General features: G+C 43.2%; 2 protein-coding genes across 4 annotated transcripts in view; one reads left to right on the top strand and one right to left on the bottom strand.

Moving 5' to 3' along the window:
- Nt5dc1 (5'-nucleotidase domain containing 1) overlaps positions 1-23500 on the top strand; it is a 132457-nt gene that overhangs the window by 8458 nt on the left and 100499 nt on the right. For 2 of the 3 annotated variants that reach the window (XM_031348744.1, XM_031348742.1), the window contains exons 3-6: positions 2513-2584; positions 6440-6579; positions 9387-9466; positions 10938-11022. In XM_031348744.1, the coding sequence (XP_031204604.1) occupies positions 2513-2584; positions 6440-6579; positions 9387-9466; positions 10938-11022 (377 nt within the window). The remainder of the gene's footprint in view (positions 1-2512; positions 2585-6439; positions 6580-9386; positions 9467-10937; positions 11023-23500) is intronic. The other variant, XM_031348743.1, reaches the window with a different exon arrangement.
- Col10a1 (collagen type X alpha 1 chain) lies at positions 12012-18602 on the bottom strand. Its single transcript, XM_031348741.1, has 2 exons — positions 18440-18602; positions 12012-14889 (listed from the first exon to the last, which is right to left on the bottom strand). Exons 1-2 carry the CDS (start codon positions 18591-18593, stop codon positions 13001-13003), a joined length of 2043 nt encoding a protein of 680 aa, XP_031204601.1. The 5' UTR covers positions 18594-18602; the 3' UTR covers positions 12012-13000.

Here is a 23500-nt window from a genome sequence, read left to right as displayed (position 1 = left end):
AGGTATTTTTATATAGTTTCAGTCAATCTCAGCCAGAAGGTTGACAGTTTACTAAGAACTGTAATGTACATCTTTGTGAACAGGTTTGTTTTGTTGTTAAGAACTCTGGAAGAGCAATCATTATGTTTAAATAAGTGACTGCTTTAGGGCATTTGAATAAATATTCCTTTATGATTTTTACTGTTCGATTCCCTCCCTGATTTATGATTTTCAACTTCACAAAGGCCATTCTTGGCCTTTCGTCCTCATTCAAACAAACAAACAAACAAAAAGCAAAACTGCTTAATTTATATTGTTCAGGTTAGACAGTTGTGGTAGCATATGCAGGCAGAATAGAGTTCTAGCTACCCAAGGCCTGAGGGAGGAGGATGCTGTTCAGGGTTGGCTGGGCAGCATAGTTAAGGTTGAAAAGAAAGCTCAGTCAGCAATCTGCAAGCAAGAGATTTGTTCAGTCTTCCAGAGCCCACCAAAACAAAAGGAGCTGAGTGCCTCCCACGCCCAGGGATCATTGCAAAAAGAGAAAGTGGAAAGATCCTAAAGGGTAAAAGTGGTAAGTGACTGCAAGGGAGCCATTCTCAGGAAACAACCGGATGGTTGCACATAGGACTCGCAGAGGAACAAAAGCATGCACCAGTCCTGGGTAAGCTCAAGCCAGATAAAACCCAAGCATGGATCGGGGAGATGGGACCAAATCCCACCCTTAGCTGATGAGCTATTGACAGTTGAGGGCTTCTAAGAAGAGGGAACATCCATTTTCTTCAAGGATGGGGCCTCTGAGAGGCTAACCATGTACAAGTGGTTACAAACTGAAAGTTCATTTTCATATTAAAGTCTAAACATGTTCAAAGTACAGTAAACATAAAACTTTTAGAATAGAAGTTATTTTGTCCATTAACTAATTTCACATTTCACTTGGTAAAACCAGTGGCCACAAGTGGACTCTGGTTTTAGCACACACACACACACACACACACTCACACACGGAGTTAAGAGGTAGTAGGGAAGGTGTGGAAGACTTGGAGCATGGACAGGAGAGTGTGATCAAAGCATACTGTACATATGCACAGAATTCTCAGATGAGAGAAAGTGAGGAGGAGGGATGGAAGAGTGGATGAGTGCAGTAGCTGCTCCCATCCCAGCCTTAGGGCAGCAGAGGCAGGAGGATGCCTTCCTGTCCAGTCAGCTTAGCCAACTGGTGAGCTCCAGGTTCAGTGAGAGATGCTGTGTTAAAAAGTAAGGTGGATAGATGGGAGGGTACCTGTTGTCGCCTTCTGACTCACTCCTACACATAAGTGTACACATGTGAACACATAAAAACACACAAATGAATTAGAAGTTAGAAAATACTTGTTAGGTTTTAACTAATAATCATAAAGAATACATGCAGAGTGATCATGCACTGAGCATCCCTCGGAGATCTGTTTGACTTTCAGCACATCCTTTCTGTCCTGGGAGGTAGCACAAAGCTCTTCCCATGTGAAATGATTGTTCCTAGAAACTTTACTGTGAAGGAAAGTAAGCAATGACTGCCAAGCAGCCCTCCACGTGCATCTGCCCAAGCAGCCTTCCACGTGCGTCTGCCCAAGCAGCCCCCCACGTGCGTCTGCCCAAGCAGCCCCCCACGTGCGTCTGCCCAAGCAGCCCCCCACGTGCGTCTGCCCAAGCAGCCTTCCATGTGTGTCTGCCATTGCTCTTTGCCAGCCATGTGCTGCTGCGCTGTTATTATTCATAACAGTGAATGTATCCAGTCTTGTCCAGATCCCACAAGTCTTTTATGGTAAAGAACCTAGAACTTAGTATTTTAACCTTCTTTTACTAGTCTTCAGTAATATTCCTTGACCCGAGGGTAAGTTTTTAAAAGTAAAACTATGTGGAAGTACATTAGAAACAATGTAGAAAACACCCTGGCAAAGAGGTTAGCCTGTGCATTTTAAATGTGTGTGGATGTGGGTATTCATGAGCATCTTTCTGTTTGTATGTGTTTTATGTGTGTGTTTGTTTGCTCCTGCATGCTCGTGTGTGTGTGTGTGTGTGTGTGTGTGTGTGTGTGTGTGTGTGTGTGCAGGGACAGCCATACATGTGCTACGGTACACATATGAAGGTCAGGAGTCTGTTTTCCCTTCCACCACGTGTCTGGGCCTGAACTTTGGTTGTCAGCTTTGCTCAACAATCACTTTTATGCACTGAACCATCTCACCTGCCCATGTATTTTAGATAACGGAAAGCATTTTAACAAGATACAGGATAATCTTCATTTAGTATTTTTTCTTTTGAGTCACGTCCTATTTATTTATTTATTTATTTATTTATTTATTTATTTACAAAAGTCTAAAGACTTCCTGTTTTTAAGTGAGACTTAATGTTCCTGGATGCTCACCCTCATTGATTAACGTATCCTTTGTTCAAGCGAGAAAAATCTCTTTAACATTGTAACATTTAATGCTGCAGATTTTTTTCCTCTGAGGTAAATTCAGTGTATGAGCTGATTGGTAATCAGATGTTTCTATTTTAGTTGCAAGGGTTTGGCGTTGGATCTGGAAGACGGGACCTTCATTAAACTTGCAGCTGATGGCACTGTGCTCAGGTAACGCGATGCTATTGTGGTCAGAGTTTCCAAGATGCCTTGTTATTATTGTACTATAGGGGTTATTATTTTAGTCAATCATATGACAGATAATAGCGCTGTATTCCTTTTAACTTCTTAGAAATATTTTGCAGGAAGTACAGTAGAAAATAACATGCTTTGTGTCGTTGCCTACCCTTTTTTAAAAATTTATTTATTCACTTTATATCCCAGTATCACCACCCTCTACCCGCATTCCCCTTCCCTTTCTCCTCCAATAATAAGAGGGGACCCCCTCCCATATTACCACCCCACCACCATTCCACCACCACCCCGGGCACATCAGGTCACTGCAGGTCTGGGTATATCCTCTGCTACAGTGACCAGACAAGGTGGCCCAGCTAGAGGAACAGGATCTATGGGCAGGCAGGAGGCAGGGACAGACCCCGCTCCAGTCGTTGGAGGACCCACGTGAAGACCAAGCTGCACATCGGCTGCATAAGTGTGGGGGGACATAGGTCCAGCCCATATATGCTCTGTGATTGGTGGTCAGACTCTGGAAGCCCCCACAGGTCTGGGTTAGTTTCCTCTGTTGGTCTTTCTGTGGAATCCCTATTCTCTTCCGGTCCCTCAGTCATTCCCCCAACTCTTCCACAAGACTCCCAGAGCTCCATCTAATGTTTTGATCTGGGTCTCTGTATCTGTTTCAGTCAGCTGCTGGGTGGAGCCTGTCCTCAGAGGACAGTTATGCTAGGTTCCTGTCAGAGTGTCATTAACATTGTCATGGATTGGTTCTTGCCCATGGGATGGGTCTCAATTTGGGGCAGTCATTGGTGGGGGGGCAGCTCTTCTCTCCACCTCTGCTCTGTCTTTGTCCCTGCATATCTTAGAGGCAGGACACGTGTTGGGTCAAAGGTTGTGGCTGGGTTCTGTCCTTGTCCTTCCATTGGGAGTTCTGCCTGGCTACAGGAAGTGGCCACTTTAGGATCCACATCCGTACTTCTAGGAGTCTCAGCTAGAGTGTACTATGTAGACACCCTGGGGCCTCCCTGCCCTCACCTCTGTCCCAGGTCTCTGGCATATCCTAGAGATGCCCCCAGCCAATTTCCATTCCCTCTTCTCTGCTCTCCTACACCTCATGCCCTTCCCTCCCTCTCTTCTCTCCCACTCAGGTCCCTCCCTTCAGCCACCTCTGAAATCTATTTGATTTTGCCTTCTGAGAAAGATTCAACCATTCTCCCTCGGCCCCTCCTTGTTATTTGGGTTTGGGTATGTGGATTGTAGTGTGGTTTTCCTGTACTTAATAGCTATTATCCACTTATCAGTGAGTACATACCATCCATGTATTTTGGGTCTGGGTTACCTCACTCAGGATGATATTCTCAAGTTCCATCCGTTTGCCTGCGGAATTCTTTATATCCTTCTTTTTGATAGGTGGGTAGTACTCCAGTGTGTAAATAAGCCACATTTTCTTTATCCATTCTTCAGTTAAGGAACATCTGGGTTGTGTCCAGTTTCTGGCTATTGCAAATGAGGCTACTGTGAACATAGTTGAGCAAGAGTCCTTGTGGGATGATGGAGCATCTTTTGGGTACATACATACCCAGGAGTGGTATAGCTGGTACCTGAGGTAAATCTATTCCCATTTTCTAATGAGAAGCCACCAAATTGATTTCCAGAATGGTTGTACAAGTTTAACTCCATTGTACAGTGTAGGAGTGTTCCGCTTGATCCACATCCTCAAAAGATCATGGATATCACACTTTTGTTTTTCACTGGGTACTTAGAATACCATCAGGGATCCTTTGATTAAAGAAGATGCTGATGGGTACTGGGTAGGGTTTGGTGGTCTGTGTATACCACTGTAGGCCCTCATGAGGGCTCCTTATGGACCAGATCAGCCCACATTCTGCTTCCCTTTTCATCCATCTTCTCTGAGTGCACACAGACCTCTTGGGTTGATCAGGGTATGAAAAGCAGTTAATAAGAAGCTGCCGTCACCGCTGAGTCTTAGGGGGAGCATTGTGGAGTGAGGACAACACCATACAGTGCTCAACACCATACAGTGCTCAACACCATACAGTGCTCTGTTATTGTTTATACCCATCACAGTGTCGTCATGCCAACACCATACAGTGCTCTGTTATTGTTTATACCCATCACGGTGTCGTCATGCCAACACCATACAGTGCTCTGTTATTGTTTATACCCATCACAGTGTCGTCATGCCAACACCATACAGTGCTCTGTTATTGTTTATACCCATTTGTTCAGCGTCTAAGAAGATTCAGTGTGGAGCCCCTGCAAGCACTCCCTCTTTAGATACTTTTGAAAGATCATTTATTTTGTAATCAAGTTGTTTTCCTATTTCCCCCAGACTCTCCCCTGAGGTGTGTCTAAAAGAAACACGTATGGCCTTATCTCTAATTATTTTGTCCTTTATTTGCCTATTTTTCAGGCAGCTAGGGGATGTGTCTATCTGTATGCAAATACAGTGCCCATGACCTTTAAGTCTAGAGAGTCAAGTTGGTGGTTTTCTGTGAAATCTTCAGTCATTCTCTAGTTGTTCATTTTTGTCTGTCTGTCTGCGCAGTCTCTGGCTTTCCCAATTCAACTTCTGAATAACCTGAAGTTCTCTAGCACACTTTCATCTCCTTGATGATTTCTTTGATCCTACACAGTAGATATTTGTCTGCTCGCGTTGGCCTGTAGACTTCTTCTGAAGTGTCGGCCTCTAGAGAAGAGAACTCTGTTCTTCATTTTCATTTTCCCCTTCAGATTATTCTCCAACCCAAATTAAATACACTGTATGTTCTCTTAAAGAACTATATAAAATATCAGCCTTCACGGGTCACGGGGTGAAAAGTGAGAGACCCCTAACATCACCCTAGTGAAGCAGAAGCAATATTCTGAGCATAGAACCTAGCTCTTTCTGCATCCTGTTCTATTTGGTACATTCCTCTGGCTGCTGCTTGCCAGTGTAATTCCATCGTGTTTGTTGATCTGGTTTGTGTGTCCTTGTGTGGGTGGATTGTCCACTCCTGTTTCCACAGGCCCCTGGTACTAGGTGCTTACCACTTCCGTGAAGCTGCTGTGGCTCATACCCTACCTGCTCTTCTTCCCTTTCCACCCAGTCTACGTCACTGTCTCCTCAGTGTTCCAGTTGGATATGGTTTGCTCTTGCTGTGTGTGTGTGTGTGTGTGTGTGTCTGTACACATGTGCATGTTACTGGGGTTAGAATCCAGGACCACACGTACGCTAGACTAATTTCCTACCACCAGTTTACATTCCCAGTGCTTTCTCTTTCCTTTTATGTCTGAGACATGGATTCTCTTAAGGTTTCTAGAATGGCTTTTATCCTCTGGAGGAGCTGGGATTCCAAGCATGTGCTGCCACACTGGCTTTGTCTCTTCTTTTGATGATACCACAGCTTTTCTACAAAATGACAGGACCTTCTGCAGCAGTGTCCTTACATAGGGAAGCTCCTCCTCATTTGCTAGTGGGTAGGTTAAGTAGAAGAGCCAGGGCTGTGGTAGAAACCCCAGAGCATCCAGACTGAGCTTTGAACTGGTCTACGTTCACTTGTGTACTTAGGCAAGTGTTTTCTGCCTTAAGTGCGTAGTCTGTTGACTGTTATGCTATAACCATGAAGAGCTTATAGAATCCCAGACTGGTTGAGATCAACCCAGGTGAAAACCAGATACATAAAAACAAAAGCAATAGTTGAGCATAGTGGCCTGTGGGTAGCACTCAGGAAGCTGAGGCAGGAGGATCACGTGTTAAGTCCAGTGGGACTGCGGTTCAGTAGTTTCAGTGTCGTCACAGATGTAATCGAGGGAACTGTACCAAGCTCTGCAGTCCTTTCTCTTCAACAGGGCAAGCCACGGCACCAAGATGATGACTCCAGAGGCACTGACTGAGGCCTATGGCAAGAAGGAGTGGAGGCACTGTGTGTCAGACAAACGCTGTACATCAGACAAGCCCTGTGCGTCAGACAACATTCCTTGCTGCTCAGGTAGGGCTCATCCCTCACTCACGTTGCTTCAGTTTCAGCCTGTTACTGCAGTATGAGGACACAAAGAAACAACCTCTCTCCCCTCTGACCAAGCAAGATATCCAAAGGAATGGATTTAACTTTATAGCACTAGGATTATTAGATAGCACTGTATTATTTTTCAGATGTGTATGTTTTCTGTTTGGCTGTACTTTCAAAGCCACATTTCCACTGGTGTGATGAAACTTCTCTTGAAGCTCCTTTTACCCATGTTTATTCTGAAGTAAAAGGACCACCCTGAAGATGGTGCATCCCTCAGCTGGACTGGGTTCTTTCTGCAGAAGTTAGTAACATGCTCTGTCCTCAGTTTCCCTGTCCCCACGTCTTTTCCAAGGAAAGCTAAGCACATAGCTAAGTGTTCTGCTTCAGAAGCTATTCAACATCTTGAATATTTTTAAAAGCAAAATATTCCACAACTACGAAAAACCAGGTACCCAGTTATGACAGGCTCATTTGTTGACTGTGTGCCCACCCAGGGGTGCTCTTTCTTTGAATTGACAGCTCCTTCAGCTTCATTTCCCCACGCTCATCTTGGTGATTTTGAATTGGTTGAATATTACCTATTGGTTGATTACAATTGGTTGAATTTGTTAGGCAGAGTTGTCATCCAGATGTGCAGAGCCTTGGATTGTCATTCTGCATTTCTGCCTCACCAACGGGGTGTGTGAACCCCATGGATGTGCCTGCCGCTCAGGGGAGGTGAAGTGCAGAGGGCAAGGGCACTGGGTTGTGTTTCTCACTTGCTGGTGGGTGGCCACCAACATGCCACTCAGGGTGGCCACCAACATGCCACTCAGGGTGGCCACCAACATGCCACTCAGGGTGGCCACCAACATGCCACTCAGGGAAGGGGAAAGGCAGCTAAGATAGGGACCCCAGCTTGTGTTTCTCTGGGTGAGAAACGATGGTGCTGGGACAGATGCTGCAGTTCTCCAACTCCTGTGAGCATATTCACTGCTAGGGACTGTGATGGCACGTGTGTCCAGCTTGGCTCCGAGTGAGTGTGAGCAGTAAGGAAGGAGACTGGGATGCCACTCTGTATGAGGAAGGGCCCCCCAAACCCCCGCAGCAGTTCTTAAAGGAGACAGACCTTGCCTGTCCGAACTGTTTTATTCATGGCAGATGAAGATACATATGTCTCACCCAGGGTGAGCCAGAGATAAATACTTTTTTGCAGGAAGGGATGCCCAGGAAGGGAAGCTCATTGGCTAAACCCTTGGGGCCTGTCTAGATACCTCAGTAGCATGGAGAACTCTAGGTTCTAAACTATGTGACTTGTTGTCATGGTCCTTTTACTGGGGTGCTGTGGTCATGTGTTCTAGGACAAGAACTTGGTCGGAGCTAGTTCAAATGCCTGCCATTCTCAATTATGAGATATACTGATTTACCAGGGTTCCAAACTTTCAACAACCTTACCAGTTTTTCTCTCTGGTGCCCCACATGGGTATCAGACTGTGATACGCAATAAAGGGCTGCCTCTTTTAAAAATAAAACTTTTTAAGTGCAGGTACACACAATGGCCAGAAGAGGAATGTCAATACACCCTGGAACTGAGTTACAAGTGTTTGGAATCATGAGTGCTGGGATCTAAACTCAGGTTCTCTGGAAGAATAGTGCATGCTCTTAACCACTGAGCCTTCTCCCATCTCACAAATAAAATTTTATAAGTGTAGAGAAGTATGAAGATAAAAGGTCTAATGATTCCACAATGCAAATTAGACTATGCTTACATAGCCCTATAGTATTATAGGGAACGATGGGCTCTGGATTTCACTGAGATTTCAGGGAAGTTGAGGTGAGTTAGTTGAGTTGGCCATCTGGGCCATGTGGTTCCAGGGCCTTTGGGAGAAAGCATGTGACTGGACTCTGTTATATCTGCTGTGCTGTGCTGCTCAGCAGCATAGCTGAAGTCAGATGCCTGGGACGTGGAAATCCAAAGGTGACAGATGTGGCCACACAGAATAAACCTATTCCTCTTCTCAGGTGACGCCCTGGAGTATCCCATACTCTTGAGTTTTTCCGATATGGTCCATTCATGTGGCATGACTTTTTTCCCTGTCTTAATTACCCTGAATGTTCTCAGGTTTTCCGATTTGTCTGAAGTAGCATGAAAGCGGAATGCAATGCAGTGTTTGCATGGGTTAGTCGGCACAGGTATTAGGGCAGTTTGTGGACAACGTTTCCTAGGACTCTAATGTTAGATTTGACTGTTATGAAATTTGGTGACTAGTAATATATTATGGCTTCTTCATATTGCATTTTATAGTTCCAGGGGCTCTCACACCCTCTGTTGGCCTCCACAGGCACCAGGCGCCCATATAGTGCATGCATACATGCAGAGACAATCTTCAAACACACTCCATTAAAAAAAAAAAATCAATCTTTAAACTATGAAAAAAAGGATACGCTGTAGCAATGGCAGTTTGAATTGAAAAGGCTAGGGAGGATCTGAGCCAGTCTGCAGAGGTCACCTTTACAAACCCTAGCATGGCGGCACATGCCCTTGTAATCCCAGTGCTTGGAAGTGGAAACACATGGAAGCCAATGTCCTTAAAAACAAACGGTGCAGGGTGCCTGAGGAATGGTGGATGGTGGCACCCGTTGTCGTCTGGCCTCCACTTGTAGATGCACACTACACACGCACACCTCTTCCCGTACCTCCAACACACAGACTGGCATAAAGCAGGGGCTTCGCAGGTAATTAAATGAGACGTGTTACTGTTTTCCACGAGCAGGCAGCACTGATTTTGTTTGTTTGTTTGTTTTAGGAAAGTGTTATTTCTATGATAACTACTTTGACCTGCCAGGAGCTCTTCTGTGCGCCAGAGTGGTCGACTGTTTAACTAAGGTGAGTAGGCACTCAGGCTTTTTTAACAAAAAAACCCTGTATTTAGTCATAAGTAAGAGGAGCTAATTATGTGTAACTCTTAGGTTGAGATTTCACTGTTTTCTTTGGATGGTTTCAGAGGTGACCAAGGAAGCATAACATGGGGAAATTGGTCAAAAATATTTTTGGAAAATTAAATAATGGTACCCTTTTAAAAAAAGAAGTTTGGTCAAGAAAAGGACACCCTCTTCTCCAGTAGGGGGCAAAAAAGTCTAGAAAAAGGAACAAAATATGCTCAAAACAAATAGTTTCTTGCTTTCATTAGCAGATTTAAAAAAAAGCAGTACAGTTAATTAAGAAGAATTCCATATGTCTTATGTATTCTAAAAATCAAACCAGAAACATGAAGCAACATTTTTTAATTAATCTTTTGCTTTATGCCTACCCAGATGAAACAAATCTCATAATTTCAATTTATATGTAGACTTAAGACCTATGAATGTAACTGGGCTTGCATGTCAGTATATCTTTGCTTTTTACATACATTGTATTTCAAAATCATAATTAAGTGTATAAGTGGCTTATTACGAAAATGAGAATCTCAGTCAGACATTCGTGAATATTTTCATTGAGCAAGAACGATTTTTGGTTTGGTTTGATGCTGGGGATTTTCCTCAGGGGCCTAGAGCATGCATACATATCCCCACTGAAGTAGATTCTCAGCATTGCAGTTTTTATTAGCATAAAATGGAGTCTGTTCTTATCTGACATGAATGGGGGTCAGGGGAGGCTCGGTTCTTCGTCTCCCCCAAGCCTGGGGAGCAAACCCAGGTTGCTGAGCTTCCAGGCACGAGCTGTGCTGCTGGTCTTCAGCCCAGATCGTCACTCAGTCTTCTGTAGTTAGTAATGTATGTACATTATGTAAAATGTGTAGTGGTCTCTTTGTATAAAGAGAGGACAGTGTCAATGTTTCTTTGAAGCAAAGAGCTGGAGAGTTGTGTAGTTGGGTATAATTTTTTTTTTGCTAGCTTGGAAAATTTTCCATAAAATGATTTCCATTTTGGATTTAGCAATTCAGTCATCCCGCTGCAGTAACTTACTGATTTTTATGTAGAAATGCAGGTGAATTCTGAACTAAGCTGCTTTGGGCCCTGTATTACCATCATGCAGTAAGAAGTGTGTTCTGTCATCTCAGAAACTATAGAACTTTGTAAATTTCTTGTATAGTTAGATATAGTAGCTTTAGGCTGTTATGAGTGGAAATTTTTCCCTTAGTTGGGCTACATGAACTGCAGTAATATTTAGTGATATTTATTTGTGTGTTGACTTAGAGCAGTGAATTTTGAGGCGTATTTCTGTATTAGCCTGTCATGTTTTCTAAAACCCGAAATCGTACCTTAAAGTAGATACATGTAACGATGTGCTGTAGCTTACCACTATGTTTAGAAGCAGAATCACTGTACTTGTTACATTTGGAAATTTCTTTTTTTAGCAGAACAGAGGTCAAAAAACATTTGATTTTTGGAAGGATGTAGTTGCTGGTATACAACACAATTTTAAAATGTCAGCCTTTAAGGGTGAGTAACGTGAAGAGAGGCCTCCCAGTAGAGGTTTGTTAACCGCCCATGTCTACTGAATTAGATAGTGTCTACCTCTTTTCCTTCTTACTTGGGGTTTAATCTGGTAAAGATGTTTACTCTAAACTTAGTCCTGATCCCTGTATTTATATCTGTTCTGTGGTTGTAGCTGTCAGGAGTCTGAGCCAGTTTGTCCAGCTGCCTCCAAAAGTCTCCCAGTGCATCTCTCCCGGGCAGGAGGAGGTTTTCTAGAATGAAAGTCCTAGTCCTTGTTTTCTGGCTTAGGATGGGAGCTAGTGACACCTGTGACCCTCAGCGTGGTAGTGATGGAGGGACAGATAATGGACTTGACTCCACTCTATCTCATTGCCTAAGGAACAGGAGTGGTTGGCTTACAATGGCAGCAGGGTTACTGCCACCCCCAAGCTAAGACTTGTAGTTTTCCTCTGCTGCAGGTTTACAGAGATTCTTCTTTCAGGGAGTGAATAGCCTTTATGTTACGCTGCCCTAGTGATTGAGTCAGACTGGCTAATCAGCAGGATTTTAAGTTTTGAAATATGTTGCCTTTTGATTGACACCAAAAAAAAAAAAAAGCCTCCTTTTCATTAAATCAAGCCACCAAAATAATTTTAAATATTATGACTAAAATGTGCTAAGGCAATAAATAATAATTGTAGGATATTTGTTCCAGTTTGATATTTGTGTGACATCTTCTTCTCTCCCTCTAAGACAAAACCTGTGTTTTGAAGTGATGTTTACATATTTTTATTTCCCTTTGTCTACTCATCAGCTTGGGTCCAGGCTCATAGAGGCTGGTTTTACATCCTCACAGTACTTGGCATGTGCCATTCCCACCTTGACAGAGAGACAAACCCATGACAGGTGTAAAGTCATCCACTGCTTCACTGTTTTTCTTATTAGCTTCAGCCAATGAAAAGCTGTAAAGCTTGGTTGAAAACAGCCTGTTGTCGCCTGGAAATGAACTCAGCATACAATAAAATCTTTTCATGTCATTTTATTGCTTTGTAATATCAAGTAGATTAAATACTCTGGGCCTTAATAAGTGAGGTACAGTGTACCAGTTTTAAACAATAATGTAAAAATACAGTACAGAGTATAAATAAATAATGTCTTTTCATTTCTAGTCTGATGTTGAAACCGTTAATGTTAGTTTATACTTCCACTGGATTGGAAGGCACACAGTCTCTATTCCGATGTTGCATAAGCCCATAAAATCATTTTACAAAAATGCAAGGAATGTAGTCCGAGCAATCACAGTGTTGCTGACGTAAGTCAGACACCTGTTTCCAAGTTGCACCAGGCATGCGGACTTTCTGCAACTGCAGAAAAGCTTGAAGCGGCTGTGACAAAGCACCTTGTAAGTGAAATTAATTTTAGTACAGTATTTTGGTTTCTTATATGCACTTCAAAAACTATGTGTGTACCTGTGCATTTGAATTTATCTTGACAAAGGGGTTGTATGAGCCATCAAGTGATGCACCATCAGAAATATCCTAGGGTATACAGTGTCATTTAAATTTGAATATTCAAGTATTTAAAGAATATAAAGTTGCGTGATATTTCCTGCATGTTTCCTAGATGTTCTCATATTATTAAAAATGGACTTTTTTGACAAGGGAATGTTTAGTTTTTGAAATGAGATTTATGGTGAGTTAGAGTCTTATTTCTGTTTTTGTGAGGCTTTTTTTAAAAAGCTTCTGTTAAAAAATGTAAATATTGATGGAATGACCGAACCCCCCAGGGCTTTCGGACTGCTGAGTCTTCGGGAGGATCCTCACATACCCACTGTTGCTGCTCACTTTTACAGGAGAAACTTGGTCCCAGAGTGCACTTTAGAAAGTTTAAGTTGTTCACATTACTTTTAGCCTACCTCCATATGCATCTCCAGGGAGGGCGCGATGGAATTGGGGGGAAAGCCTTTGTAAGCAGAGAATAGGATGAGCTTGACAGGAAGTGCTCACATGGGAGCCACTAGGAATCCTGAGAAGGATGAGTGGACATATTCAGAGGAGTAGAGGCCATTTGATTCTGCATTGGGCAACTGGAGCCACACCTGGTCATTTTCTGTGAGCTCCAAGATTGTGCTCCCAGAAGCCTGATCCAGGTAGCCTTTGCTGTACTCATCATACGTGTACATCATGGGCGTGCCGTTCTTATACAGGCCTACCCAAACATGAGTCCCTTTCACATGCACATGGTAGGAGAAATAGTATATGCCTGGGATCTTACAGGTAAAGATTCCCGATCTTGGGTCATAATGCTGCTGCCTGTTGTAGAGAATCTCATCAAATGGGATGGGGGCACCTACTGCTGGGTAAGCTTTGGAGAGAATGACAGTAAAAGCAGACACAGGCATGCCTGTTACCCCATGGTTAGCACTGACAAGAGGCATCCCAGAAAGCCTGGGCCTCTGGCCTGCCTTTGTGAAGCCATCAGGCATGACTGCTTGGCCTGGGGGACCTGGGGGTCCTGGGGGACCTGGGAGTCCAGGTTCTCCACTGTGGCCCCTTGGACCAGGAGGACCTGGAGGACCAGTGGGCCCATTGAGGCCCTTAGTGGCTATGCCAGCTGGGCCCGGAGCACCTGGGTTTCCAGGGTCACCCTTAGATCCAGGGAATCCTGGGACACCTGGTGGCCCAATGGGGCCCCTGGTACCTGGTATTCCAGGTTCACCTCTTGGACCTGCCTCACCATTGTGTCCAGGCACTCCTTTAGCTCCTACAGGGCCAACAGGACCTCGAAGACCAGGGGCTCCTCCCACTCCAGGATCACCTTTTGGTCCTGGTAACCCTGGGTTACCCTTGGGGCCACTGAGACCTGGCTCCCCAGGGTACCCTGTTTTTCCATCTAACCCAGGGGGACCCCTTGCTCCTCTAGCCCCGGGGGGCCCTGCAGGCCCAACCAGACCTGTCTCCCCTTTAGCACCTGGAATACCATGGTTCCCTGGGATTCCTTTAGGTCCCTGGGGCCCCATATTCCCAGGGGATCCAGTCAGACCTGGTTCTCCAGGATGACCTGCTGGCCCTTGTTCTCCTTTGGCACCTGGAGCCCCAGGAAGACCAGCAGGTCCCCTTTGTCCCCTCAAACCTGGCAAGCCTTGTTTTCCAAAGCCAGGAGCTCCTGGAGACCCAGCTATTCCTGGAGCCCCTGGGTGGCCTTTTTCTCCTGGGATACCTGGCCGACCAGGGGGTCCAGTGGCTCCCGGCTTCCCAATACCTTCTGGTCCTTGCTTCCCAGGAGGACCTTGGGGACCTGGTGGACCTGATGGTCCCGTTTCTCCTGGGAAACCCCGGTCACCTTTGATGCCTGGCTGTCCTGGAAAGCCGTTTTCACCTCTTCTTCCCACTCCAGGGGGTCCAGGGGGCCCTATGGGACCTTGAGGGCCTGGAAGACCCCTCTCACCTGGACGGCCAGGAGCACCATATCCTGTTTCCCCTTTCTGGCCATTCACACCAGGGGCTCCGTGTGCCCCCTTTTCTCCAGGAAATCCCCTAGGTCCTGGGGCACCTGGAAGTCCCTGCTGTCCAGGTTTTCCTGACACAGAAATTCCAGCTGGGCCAGGGATTCCAGGGGGGCCTGGAGGGCCCCGGGGTCCTGGTAAGCCAGCTGGGCCTATGTCTCCTTTGTGTCCATATGGTCCTCTCTCCCCTGGTTTGCCTGGCAGGCCTGGCAGGCCTGGCTTCCCCGTGGCTGATATTCCTGGTGGTCCTGGCAACCCAGGCTCTCCTTGGAGTCCGGGACTTCCATAGCCTGGCTTTCCTGGTGGTCCTGAGGGACCTGGGTGTCCCCGAGGACCAGCTGGGCCTGGTGGACCAGGAATGCCTTGTTCTCCTCTTACTGGAATCCCTGTAAGACACAGCAACATATCACCCAGCGTCAGTAACATTAATCTGGAGATTTTGAGAGCACAATGAGGACAGAGTGTGGTAGTGCCCTGTGTTCCAGGTAACTTCCACACACACACCAGTCATGTGTGGGGCTGGGTGGTCTGGGTGATACGTTCGTTCACCTACCAAACAGCTTCCATTTAGACTTGTTATTTTTCACCCCAATATGCACTTGGGCTTTTGTTCTCCTTGATTGACTTGCAGCGGAGGCAAAGGATGACAAGATCTATACATAATGTATTGATAAGGCACATTGATAAGGCACACTGATGACCAAAACACAGGGAGTACTTAATGTTACAAAGCTGTGGATTCATTTAACCAAAGCACTGCCCTGGTGTGCTAAACCTAACTTTAGTAACCCCTTCTTGAGTGCCTGTAAAAAAACACACTGTTGGACCACTGAGATGAGACAAGCACAGAATGTGACCCAGAGGCCTCAGATGTAGCATGCAATGCTTTTAGCCTACAGTCTACTAGACATTACCATAGAGTGTGGTGATGGAGCTTGTTGCCGGCTGTTGGCTGTAGTCATTGTAAACACCACACAAAGAGTTTATTTCTCATAGAAATTACATTTAACTAGTAAAGTTGACAGTAAAGTTGCAAATGATTTCTAATATTTACTCATACAATCTTTACTTAAGTTGTCTTTTTAAATAAGTTTTCAGAAGCATTTAGATGTTTTTTTTTTTTTTTTTTTTTTTTTTGTACTGTTGGAAAGCAGTACCAAGTCATGCTGATTTATCAGATGGGACAGTAGATAGGTCAAAACTGTAAAAGTGATGTTTAACTATGATCTGTTCATTTATTCTATCTTATGGGGTGTGTGTGAGTGTATGTGTGAGTGAGTGTGTGTGTGAGTGTGTGTGTGTGTGTGTGTGAGTGTGTGTGTGTGAGTGTATGTGTGAATGTGTGTGTGAGTGTGTGTGTGTGTGTGAGTGTGTGTGAGAGTGTGTGTGAGTGTGTGTGTGAGTGTGTGTATGAGTGTATGTGTGTGTGCACGTTTGTGTTCTAGACCTCAAAACCAGGTCCTTATGAATGCTAGGTGAGTGCTTGACCACTGAGCTGAACACTTAACCATATACCTATCCCTTCTAGTTAAACTTTTTTAGATAAACTCTTAAGACTTTAATGACTTAAAAAAAGTCAAACTGGAGACTAAACTGGATAGTTATTAACAGTTCTAAATTATCTTTGATAATGTTTTTAAGAATATAATTTGCTTTAGCTGTTAGCTGTTGATATGCAAGTACATTACTTTTTTTTAACTCTCTCCTATTAAATGAAATAGCTGGCACTTAAGAGTAGTCAGACAACAGTAGTTACTAAAACTCTCAAAGATAACTCCTGAGATTACCTTTGGTGTACGTTCATGATAAGTATGTGCAATATGGACACACTTAGAATTGATCAGTAAATAAGGGATTTTTAATGGCTTAGAGTAAAATGGCATAGTTTTCGAGTGCAGAATTTGCTTCAGCAACTAATTATAAGGATTTTCATTACACAAAAATAATTGTCATGGAATTGTGAAGATATGTTTGGGATTTTTTGTTGTTGTTGTTAAAACAAAGGGGAAACACATGTTATTGGAAAGGCTAGCACCACTTGACCTCCAGTGACAGGGTGAGGATCTTTGTAGCCTGAACTGTTGCCTTGGGACCCTACACCTCAGTGCAAGTGAGAATGGCTTCCGGGAGTATTTGCAGGGATAGCCATCAGCTTGTCCCTCGCCGTCTAGAAAAGTAAGACCAAGGCAGCAGACACCCTCAAGATTCGAAGCTACCTTCTCTCAAGGTTCTTACATGTCCAACTGTGCACTGTGGCCGGGTAGCTTCCCTAGAGCACAGCTGAGCGGGCTTTGGCTGACCCTGTCTGTGCTGAGCAGGTTTGCCCAGGGATTGCATAGGAACTGTCTGGGTTCCTGCTGTCACCTCAGTGTGAGCATGTCTGTTTGTTACAGTGCACTGCTGCCTGGCGATGGAGAGCAGTGGATGTGAGAGCATGTCTGTTTGTTACAGTGCACTGCTGCCTGGCGATGGAGAGCAGTGGATGTAATTTCTGTTCATTATGAGAAAGAGACCACAGTAGATTTAGTACTTAAAATAGTTTTTTGACTTTGCATCTGCTAAGAAGATATTTCCATTTGTTCTGTTAGAACAGTAGGGTGATGACCAGTATGTTTTAGGTAGAAAGACAGAAATCCTTTTAACTGTTTAACGGTGGTGCATTTGGGTTTTATTTAACTCAACAGTTTTTGTGATGCTGAAAGGTGTAAGGTACTAAAAACGTCTGGATGTAGTCAGTGCTGAACCCATCACTGCCTGTTGGCATTTCCAACCACTCTCATTGCTCTAAGGTGGGTTAAGTTTGTCTTCTATTCATTCCTTCTACTTTTTATCTTTCCTTCAGCTTATCTATATTATGAGTCAGTCAAGAGTATCTCCCACCCTTTTTAAATATTAAGCTGCCTTTCATGTAACATCTAAATTCTCTTCTAAAAAGGACATAAACATTTGATTTTTTTTTTTTTCAAAATTCTTGTCTCCAAAACTCTACCATTTGAAGCCTTTGCTCAATGCAGGACAAAGTATATGGCCAAATTGAAAAATACTGTGGACAAGAAAATCCGAATATGGTTTATATTATCAGTAGTTATCATGCCTGATGTTGTAGATGGAATTAGCAAAAATAAGACCTGATTGTTGACCTCTTGGAAAGTCTCTTGTTATTTCACCTGTACTGTCTCCTCATGACATCCTTCATAGTAAGGAAGCCAGACGGGTGAGGGATAGATTCCAGAGAAAGATAAAATGTCTCAGGCTATCCCTGAGAGAGGAGCAGGGGAAGCAACCATGCATGAATATAGCAATGTAGACATGCACACTCGGCGATGTAGACACGTTTAAACTTCACCGCAGCCTTTGGGACTCTGAGCCCACACAGCTAGCACTTTGCAGTTATGTTTGTGCATTGACCCACTACACTATATATGAATGTGTAAGTAATTATGAGAATTTCTGCTTCCCTTGACCATTAGGCTTATTAAGGGCTGGTTTTATTTGATACCAGTTTTCTTTAATATCAATCAGCAGGCTAGGGTTTTTTAAAGCAAATGTTTAAGTAATTAAATACATAAAATTTCTAGTCTATGCAATTGTTCTTAGTTTAAATTAACTTAATTTTATTGAATTACTATTTCTAGAGTCTGTGTAATTAGTTAATTATATGAAACCATCATTTGAGAGGGAAAAAAAATGTAACCCCCATATATAAAAGTCTTTGATATTTGCCAGTCTTTCTCTTATACCAACTTCTTCAGGGTATTATGTTCCTATACTGACCTGTCATTTCCACACATCATTCCGCTGTAATAGCTCAAGCCAATCAAGACTTAAACATAGAATAAGAACAGACTGGAAATTATTTTGTTAAGGGGTTCATTATTAACATTATTAAAAATGCTAGCCATCTGGGAATAGAGCAGAATGTACAGTCGAGTTTACCTTTACTCTTTATGGCGTATGGGATGAAGTATTGTGTCTTGGGGCTGGCAAGCGGGCCCTTTATGCCTGTGGGCGTTTGGTACCGTTCAGCGTAAAACATTCCATGAGCCAGGGTCAAGGATATTAGCAGCAGAAAGGGCATTTGTGGCAGCATATTTTCAAACAGATTCTGGAAAGCAGAAGAGAATGATTACACATAGCCCATCACTGATCTGTCTCACTTCTGTGATGTCCCACAGACTGATTCCTGATCTGTCTCACTTCTGTGATGTCCCACAGACTGATTCCTGATCTGTCTCACTTCTGTGATGTCCCACAGACTGATTCCTGATCTGTCTCGCTTCTGTGATGTCCCACAGACTGATTCCTGATCTGTCTCACTTCTGTGATGTCCCACAGACTGATTCTTTATACAGTTATCTCATGTTTTTTTTTTAAATGACTGACCTTTTATACTTAGAATATATTCCATAAAATTATAGGAGGAAAGTTTTTGTTGCATGAATATATATGTCTTACTAGTTTTTGGAAACTACCTTGAAATAATGCTCTAAAAATAAAATGACCTGCACCAAATAGTCTCATTACTAGATGGCTGTATTAAATAACCCATAGTCTTTGACATAACTTGAAATAGCTAGAACTTTCGAGATAAATTGAAATTCACGTTAAGGCAAATTTGTACAGTCATTTTCATTAAGAATGTCTTAAAGAGATGAATACAAATGAACTCATCTGGGTACCTTTTGATAGAAAGCCACTTTTAAAAATCATACACACACACAAAGATATATAATGACTAAATGAAGCCTGTTTCCAAGCCAGCTGGCAGGGATGTCTCCCATTGACCCTCAGTGGAGGCTTACCTGGTGCTGGGAATTCCGGGAGATGTGTGGGGCAGCTTTCCTGGCTCCCTCTGCCTAAGAAGCAGTGGAAAATATACCCTCCCCACGGCTGCCCTGCAGAGGAGGCAGTGGATAATACCCTCCCCATGGCTGCCCTAGAGTATTTATACTGTTCTTTCCTTACTGCATGAAGTTACCCTGAGCCTAAGCTCCTCCCCTCCGGGCGAGAAGCACTAATTACGGTGGGAAGTCCTGTTGGGCAGGGATACAAAGTCAGGCTCTTTTTCTTGTCATTCTCATTGAAAAATAAACTCTTTGTCTCCACTATATATTAATAGCTTTAGCTGTGCACCTTTTTTTTCTGTTTTCCTTTTAGTAGTTCTGACTCTAATGTTGGTTCATGATGGAATGATGATTTGCCCATTTTATTTTTAAAAACTACATTCTTGTGTTATTTGACAGAAAATATTTGGTAATGTATAAAAATATGAGACTTATTTTAAGGAGAATATGGGTTTAAATCATCATGTTAATTCTTCAGTTATTGGAGAAAAAAAAGTTCTGTAAAAATAGCTTACCTAAATGTTTGCTAACTTAGGAGACTTGAGTTCAAGGGGCAAAGGGGAAAATGTAGGTATATTCTTATGCATATCAGGATTTTAGGGAAAACTCTTAGAAGCTGGTGCATGAAAAAGATAGCATTAAATACTTTGGATTAAATATTTTAATCCAAATTAAATATTTTAAAAATTTAGAGCCAGTGCAAGACATCTTGGACTTATGACAGTTACCTGTTCAGTATCCCTGAAGGGTTTAAGTTCTGTACTCACAGCTACACAAAGGTCAGCAAGTGGCCTGAGACTCTCCTCTAGTTTTCATTTTCCCACGTAATTGAAAGGGCTGTTACCCTAATAACTCTATTGTATGTTTACATAAGTTTGCTACATTCATTTCAAAGGGAGAAAAATCCACAAGCTTTACCTTTTAAAAATCTAGTGGACTAATGATGCATTTCCTACAGGGATCTTGAAACATCCCAATTAGGCTTTTCTCCCAAAGAAATAAACATGGTCTCCATCAGTGTAAGTAGCTGGTTTTCTCTTTCACAGCCTTAGAGAACTATCATCGATGTTTCAGGATCCTAAGAAATGCAATAGCGAGGAGCTGAGAGACCAAGTTCTGTATCCCTGCTAGTGCCGTCATTCTGTATCCCTGCTAACGCCGTCATTCTGGATCCCTGCTAATGCCATCATTCTGGATCCCTGCTAATGCCGTCATTCTGGATCCCTGCTAATGCCGTCATTCTGAATCCCTGCTAACATCTGTCATTCTGGATCCCTGCTAACGCCGTCATTCTGAATCCCTGCTAACATCTGTCATTCTGAATCCCTGCTAGTGCCATCATTCTGGATCCCTGCTAACATCTGTCATTCTGGATCCCTGCTAACGCCGTCATTCTGAATCCCTGCTAACATCTGTCATTCTGAATCCCTGCTAGTGCCGTCATTCTGGATCCCTGCTAACATCTGTCATTCTGGATCCCTGCTAATGCCGTCATTCTGGATCTGAGTCGCATTACCTGTGCAGGTGACCGTGCTTGGAGCAGATTCGGTGCACAGTACAAATACATCACTTTTTTTGCATCTAGCTTGAATTAGAGTAGTAAGGGCTCATGACTGATTGGTAATTAGAATATTGACTCTTGAGTAGAGGACAGAAAGGTTTGTCTTTTTCATCTTCCTGTCCCTGTTACAGGTTTTTTCTTGTGTGCATTTGATCCAAACCTTGCATAGCACTTTGTTGAAATATAAATGCATAATTTATTCTTCCTTTCCCTTCTTTTAAATGTTTTGCTAGCTGTCATATTTAGCAATCTACATTACCATGAAACTGGAAAGATGGCTTAGCAGTTAAGAGCTCTGGCTGCTCTTGCAGAAGACCTGGGTTTGGTTCTCAGTGAGTACGTGGTGGCTCACAACCAGTTCCCAGGGATCTGACCCCTTTTTCTGTCCTCTTCTAGCATTGTGTGCATGAGGTACACATATATGCACTCAAGAACACATACTTACACATACATACATTCATACATACATACATTCTTACTTTTAAAACTACATTATCATGTGTGTTTCTATGTAATGTTCTGATACGTGTAGTGTGCAGCTTTTTAAAAAGTTTCGCTTTTGCTTGTCAAGGTCTTAGTATATAATCCTGGCTACCTAGCTAGCCTGATGCTTCCATGGAGTCCAAGCACCTCTCAACTCACAGCAGTTCTCCTGCCTCAGCCTCACAAATACTGGGAATACAGAAGAATACCATCATACCTGGTTTTAAATATAGCTTTTATGTCAGTTTAAATTATAAGGAGAGCCAGAGAGCTGATAGTCTAGTCTGTATCTTATCTTTTATAAATCATATTTTGAAAAACAGTTTTTATAGAACTGTAAACTGCACTACATCTAAGAAACCACAGAAGGTGAGAGAAGCTGCCTGGAGACCATTCTTGAAGCAGGAGGTAGCATGGCTGTTCCTCAGTGCTAGGATGAAGGCTCTGAGAAAACACGTCTTCAGTGATTCAGTTTATAGTTACATCCACACTGTGCCTACACTTGAGACTGATGCTGGCATCTGGTTAGGTGTAATTCCTGTGGCTTAGAGTCCTGTGGACTAGTTCTCAGCTCTGTAGACTCAGCAGTCTGGCCCGGGGCACTTTCTCCAGCTATAACCACTCCTCCTATGTTCAGAACTTCCTCCTTATCATTCCTACCCATCTGGCTTTTCATCAACACAACAGAACATTTGGACTAGGAGATTTCTAATTCACTCTCTTTTTGTTGTTGTTGTTGTTGTTGTTTGTTTGTTTTTTGTTTTTGAGATACCCTACTACCCCATCATCAGAGTCCATTTCATACTCTAGAGAAAAGGAAAAATGTGGCCAATGCTTAAGGGTTGAGTGCCTAATTTGGGGGATACGATTAAATATATGTACATATCTCAGTCAATGTTCTCGAGCTTTGGGAAGCATGGTGTCTTACTGGCAGACTGGATATTCAGCCCCTTTGGCAAATAGCTCAGCACACAGGCTCTGTTTACCGTTTGCTTTGTTAGTCACAGACGAAGCACTGCCCTGTTCAAAACAGATTGGAGAATCAGAGTATTTGCTGGTCACACCTACATCTAATTGTGTGTCTAAAACTATTTTTATTCTGGTGTTTACTTGTAGCTGTTCATCCTGACTGGTCTGTGGCTTTATGAAGGAGCTTATTCTACGTGAAGCAGAAGGCCCAACCCTCTCAAGCCAGTGAGCCAGTGAGGTTTCAGTATCAGATATGAACTGCTGCTTCTGCACATGTAGCCATTAGCTGCCATTACGTACCCTGGGTCATTCATTCATTCATTCACTCATTTCCCAAAGACTTCTTGAATTCTTTAAATGTTAGACACTGGGTAAACACCACGTGAATAGTGCACCTTCCTGTCCGTCCTTGCGGTCCTCTGCCTGTCCCACTGCTACAGTCCTGCGGGAGATGACGCAGCTTGCTTAGTGTCTGGAGTTTACTAAGGTGCCAGAAGCCTAGCGGTGGCCATGATAGACTCTGAGAGGGAATATGCGGCCTGATAGTATTTTCAATAACTTTCTAATATTAGCTACCTAATTTTTTGTTATATTTGTGCTCATACTTCAAACTTCATTATAGAAAAATTTGAACTTATCTATAACCAGGGAATGGCTACAGTAAATACATAGGCACCCATCACCTAGTCTTAACTCACAGTCACCCAGTGTCCCTCCTACCTACCCCAACCTCTCCAAATTTTGAAACAAATCACATGTATGGTGCCAGTTCGTCTATTCATATCATAATAGATTACTGCAGAAAACATTTTTTTTTCTTCTCTTTTTTGTTTTTTCAAGACAAGGTTTCTCCATGTAGCTCTGGCTGGCTGTCCTGGAACTTGCTCTGTAGATCAGACTGGCCTCAAACTCACAGACATCACCTGCTTTTGCCTCCTGAGTACTGCGATTAAAGATATGTAGCACAAATTCTTTTTTTAAAATTCCCTATTTACCTCTTAGGTACAATGCATACATTTAGAGACATATTGTGTGTGTGTGTGTGTGTGTGTGTGTGTGTGTGTGTGTGCATGCATGCGTGTGTATATATATTTACATATATACATATATATCTATGCATACCAGCAGAGATTCACATGC

Source organism: Mastomys coucha, unplaced genomic scaffold, assembly GCF_008632895.1.
Source record: "Mastomys coucha isolate ucsf_1 unplaced genomic scaffold, UCSF_Mcou_1 pScaffold3, whole genome shotgun sequence".
Classification (NCBI taxonomy): domain Eukaryota; kingdom Metazoa; phylum Chordata; class Mammalia; order Rodentia; family Muridae; genus Mastomys; species Mastomys coucha.
Note: the sequence above shows the minus strand (reverse complement) of the source record. Positions and strands in the feature narration are given on the sequence as shown.